This window comes from Impatiens glandulifera, chromosome 1 (genome assembly GCF_907164915.1).
Source record: "Impatiens glandulifera chromosome 1, dImpGla2.1, whole genome shotgun sequence".
NCBI lineage: Eukaryota > Viridiplantae > Streptophyta > Magnoliopsida > Ericales > Balsaminaceae > Impatiens > Impatiens glandulifera.
Window position 1 is genome coordinate 84,445,621 of NC_061862.1, and position 4,792 is coordinate 84,450,412.

Here is a 4,792-nt window from a genome sequence, read left to right on the forward strand (position 1 = left end):
CCACTTTCGCTCTGATACCACTTGTCACAAGCAAAAAATCACTCACCGAATATTTTCTCGACCCGCGCGACACTAATCTAGATTTCCACAATACTAGCTAGTCAGCCTTTCTAAAGATGCAAGAAGATTGAACACTTTAAGAGAGAAAAAGCTTGAAGAATATCTTGTTTATTACAAGTATGAGGTACAAGATTGTGATGTGTGAAGTATGATTGGTTTATGGCCAAGACTTGTTTATATATAAGCGGAGATATCATTCTAGATCCTCCTTAACCAAAGTTATTCTAGACACTTCTATAACCTATCCTAGACTCATGAATTCCTAGAGATTTCTACTAACTACTTACCCTTGAGAACTCCTAGAGAATTCTAGAGAGTTCTCCTATTTAAACCCTTTAGGAACTCTTAGAGAGTTCTAAAGAGTTCCATGACTCTACTTACAAAAAGGAACTCCAAGAGAAATCTAAAGAGTTCCATAACCTACTTAATATTTAAGAACTCCTAGAAAATTCTAGAGGGTTCTATAACCTTACATATACTTTAGGAAGTCCTAGAAAATTCTAAAGAGTTAAATGATAGCAAAAAGCCTAGCATAATTTGGAATCTTCTAGGATGTACATCTTGTGGGCTTGACATCGCACCCCATGTGAATGGGCCATGACATACCGTACATCAAAAAGAAAAATAAAAAAATTATCATATAATCATAATCAATCAACTATATAATAATCCTTCTACTAACTCACTTATGTCGACGCACATATTTCTTATTATTCAAACAACTTCTATTTACCGACTTTTATTAACTCACTTCGGTCAACCAACATTTTATTTTTACTTACTTACCCACTCACTTTCGTCAATCAACTTATTCCTTATTACCCAACTATCTCCTCTTTACCAACCTCAACTCACTTCTGTCAACCAATATATTTCTTATTACCCAACCATCTCCTTTTTACCAACCTCAACTCACTTCCATCAATCAACATATTCCTTATTACCCAACAATCTCATCTTTACCGACCTTTATCAATTCACTTTGGTCAAATTATTCTCACCCACTTACCAACTCACTTCTGTTAACCAACATATTTCTTATTACCCAACCATCCTCTTTACCGACCTTTATCAACTCACTTCGGTCACTAAAATATTCCTTATTATCCAATCATCTCATGTTTACCAACCTTTATCAACTCACTTCCGTAAACCAACATATAATGTATTCCCTTTTTATAATTATTAAAAATTTGCACCGGGTGAGATTAAAACCCTCGATCTTTATTACGCATAATGAACACCTAAATCATTATACCACTTAAGATTGTTGATCATTATACCACTTAAGATTGTTGATTTTTTTTTATAATTTTATTTATGAATATATAATTGATATGAGTATATATATATGAAATTTTATATATATATATATATATAATTATGAGAAATATATATATATATAAATTATTTAAACGAATTAAAATATTATTAGTTTAGTTGTTTAAAATATTGAAGTTATATTGTTAGAAATGTGATATGTTCATCAATTTTAATGTTGAATTTAAAATTTAAATTATTCTTAACTTAGTTAGTTAAAATATTGAACTTATATTGTGAGGTTGCAAGTTTAAAATTTGTGTATATCACATTTTTAATTTAAATTTTCAAGTTTATGGGCGGGCGAATCAAACCACGATTCGACTCAAGTATATTCATTTACTATTACATACATATCCAAATTAATCGCATCTCTCAATCTAGGAATCCAGACGCTTTGAAATTAAACATTATTATATATTAGTAGAATGACATGGGTGGGATGATAATTAAATATTAAGATAAAATTTTGAATAATATCTGAATGTATATTTCTTTTGTAAGTTGAAATTAATCCGAGTAAATGTTTTTAATTAAATATAATATAATTAATTATTATTTATTTTAATTTGAGTTATTTATATTATTGAAAATAAGTTTTTAAAATTTTAATAAATATAAGAGAATAAATTATTGAGGGGGATATATAATTTAAATGCATTTATAGTGGCATGTACAATAATTTATGAAAAAAATATATATAATAATAAAAAAAAATTAATGATATAAATTATTAAGTGTCTTTTTAAAATAAAACTTGAAGAAATAAAAGTTATTAAATGCATTGGTGATATTTATAATTTAAAATATAAGAGAAAAAATGATACGCGTCATATTTATAATGTCATATGTAAATGTTATTGGTATTGCTTATTGAGCGACGATTCAATTTATTGAATTTATAAAAAAACTAAAATTTATCATTTAATTTGCTTATAATTTTTTTAACCACCTATATTCTCGTTTAAAGACAAAAAAAAAATATGACAAAAATATTATTTTAATTCAACATATTCACTTGTGAATGTAACACTTTTAAATTAAAAAATTAAATTTTATTATATATATATATATATTATTAATATTTGTTTCTTTTTTTAATTAATTTTATGCTCTCCCATCTTTTTAATATATTTATATAAATAAATATATATATATATATATATATATATATATTAATATATTTATATAAATATATATATATATATATATATATATATATATATGTAAACTTGATTGATTTTATATATATAGAGTATGAGGGATAATGTTTTTTTTTATAAAATTAAAGATTATATAGATTATTTAATTTATTGTTTCATTATATATATAGATTGTTATCATTAAATGAGTTATAACTTTAAATTGTATTATTGGACTTGAATTATTATAATTTTAATCCATTGAAATTTTATCTCAATTAAATAAACGAGAATCTTCTACTTTAACATAATATTTTCTTTTTATTAATTAGTTTATCACACATATAAAACAAAATAACAATTTCATCACTTTTCTAATTTTTTTCTAACTATTTTCAAACAACATTTGCAAGATTAAAACGTGTTTATAATAACAAATCCTCAATTTTAAGTATAAATATATCAAAATTGATAGCACGTACATAAATTTGGGCTATATAATTAAAAAATTTCAAAAAAAATAATTATTTTTTAATATTTTAAAGGCGTTTTCAATTTTTTGAATTTTTAAAAATAATTTAGAGCTTTTAAATGTTAAAAATATTATAATCAAAAGAATCGATACAAACAGGTCCCTAAGCGGGCTGGATCGGGCACTAGGTGGACCTCCGGTTAAAGGGAAGCGGTTCAAGAGCGAGCTGGGGGCAGATCAGACGTAGTTTAGTCTAGGGTCAAGGCAGTTTACACTTTATGAACACGGAGCTAGACACGCGCGAGTGGACTGGACAAGGCACATGTGACTTGAACGCGATGACTGAGTTTTGGCCGAGTTAAGGTTTGTCCAGGAATGTTTTGGTCTTTTACTAGGAGCTTCGTCTACCCATTTAAAACTTGTTGGCAAGGTTCAAGAGATGTCATTCAATCGAGAAGGGTATCAATGGAGCTCCGGCATAAATAGTTTTAAGATCGAATAAGGAGTTTAATTTAAATTCTAAATTCACCAAAAGCTTCCTTCGAGTGTTTATAGTTAAAACTCAATGGACAAAACAAATTGGAAGTTTTGACAATTTCTAGAATTTAGATTTTTTAAACTTTTCTAAAATTTTTAAATTTCTACAAACATGTAAGAAATCGACTAGGATTAGTCTTAAAAGGTTCTTAACATCATTTACAAATGATTGGAGCTTTTTGAATCATTATTTGTGAAATAAACGCTAAAAATAGAAACTCAATTTTTTATAATATTCAATTTAAAATAGGTGTTTTCGATTTAGGTCGATTGTTTCGAATTAACTTTGAAAGAAAACTCATAAACAATCTTATGATAATGTAATTTAAGAAATTGAAGAATCACACAGTATTAATGAACACATAAACTCAAATAATAAATTTGAGTGATTTAGACTAGGCTTATTAGACAAAGTATTCATGTTAATATGACAGCCATTTTGCTTTATAAATCTCAATATTTGGTTTGCGAGTAATAATCTTAAATAAATCAGCATGTATTTTTATTAGTGTGTCATGAGGAAGAAGACAAAGCCATGCCAGCCAGGCCATGCCAGCCAGGCCATGCCAGTCAGGCCATGCCAGTCAGGCCATGCCAGTCAGGCCATGCCAGCCAGGCCATGCCAGCCAGGCCATGCCAGCCAGGCCATGCCAGCCAGGCCATGCCAGCCAGGCCAGGCAATGTCAGGCCAGGAAATGTCAAGCCAGGCCAGGCCAGGCTATGCCAGGCCATGCCAGGCCAGGCCATGCCATGCCATGCCAGGCCATGCCATGCCATGCCAGGCCATGCCATGCCAGGCCAGGCCATGCCAGGCCAGGCCAGGCCAGGCCATGCCATGCCAGGCCATGCCATGCCAGGCCAGGCCATGCCATGCCATGCCATGCCATGCCAGGCCAGGCCAGGCCATGCCAGGCCATGCCATGCCATGCCAGGCCAGGCCAGGCCATGCCATGCCAGGCCAGGCCAGGCCAGGCCATGCCATGCCAGGCCGCCAACATTGGGCACGTTGGAGATGTTTTCGTCTGCATTCTATTGGTGTTGAGCGCTTGACATTAGCCTTCTATCTGTGTATGGGCTTCTGTTTGGCATTGCTGGCTATGCGCCTATGCTCCGTGTGGCCTCACATTTTTCTAATTTGGTCTTCTCTTCATTTTATTATTATTTGTAAAATGCACAAAATTAATTAATAGACTTAACATTTATTTTTACCTATTTATATAAAATTTTTTTTTTATAAATTTTAGGAATTTATAAATAATTA

At 30.6% G+C, this 4,792-nt stretch overlaps 1 protein-coding gene across 1 annotated transcript; it reads left to right on the forward strand.

Moving 5' to 3' along the window:
* Positions 1 to 4,066: 4,066 nt before the first annotated feature.
* LOC124934711 (RNA-binding protein 12-like) lies at positions 4,067 to 4,573 on the forward strand. The gene has a single exon (XM_047475231.1). The coding sequence runs from the start codon at positions 4,067 to 4,069 to the stop codon at positions 4,571 to 4,573; it is 507 nt and encodes a 168-aa protein (XP_047331187.1).
* The last annotated feature ends 219 nt before the right edge of the window (positions 4,574 to 4,792 follow it).

Excerpts from the sequence above, each read along its gene's own strand:
- LOC124934711 (XM_047475231.1), top strand. The coding sequence starts at position 4,067 with ATGCCAGCCAGGCCATGCCAGCCAGGCCATGCCAGTCAGGCCATGCCA.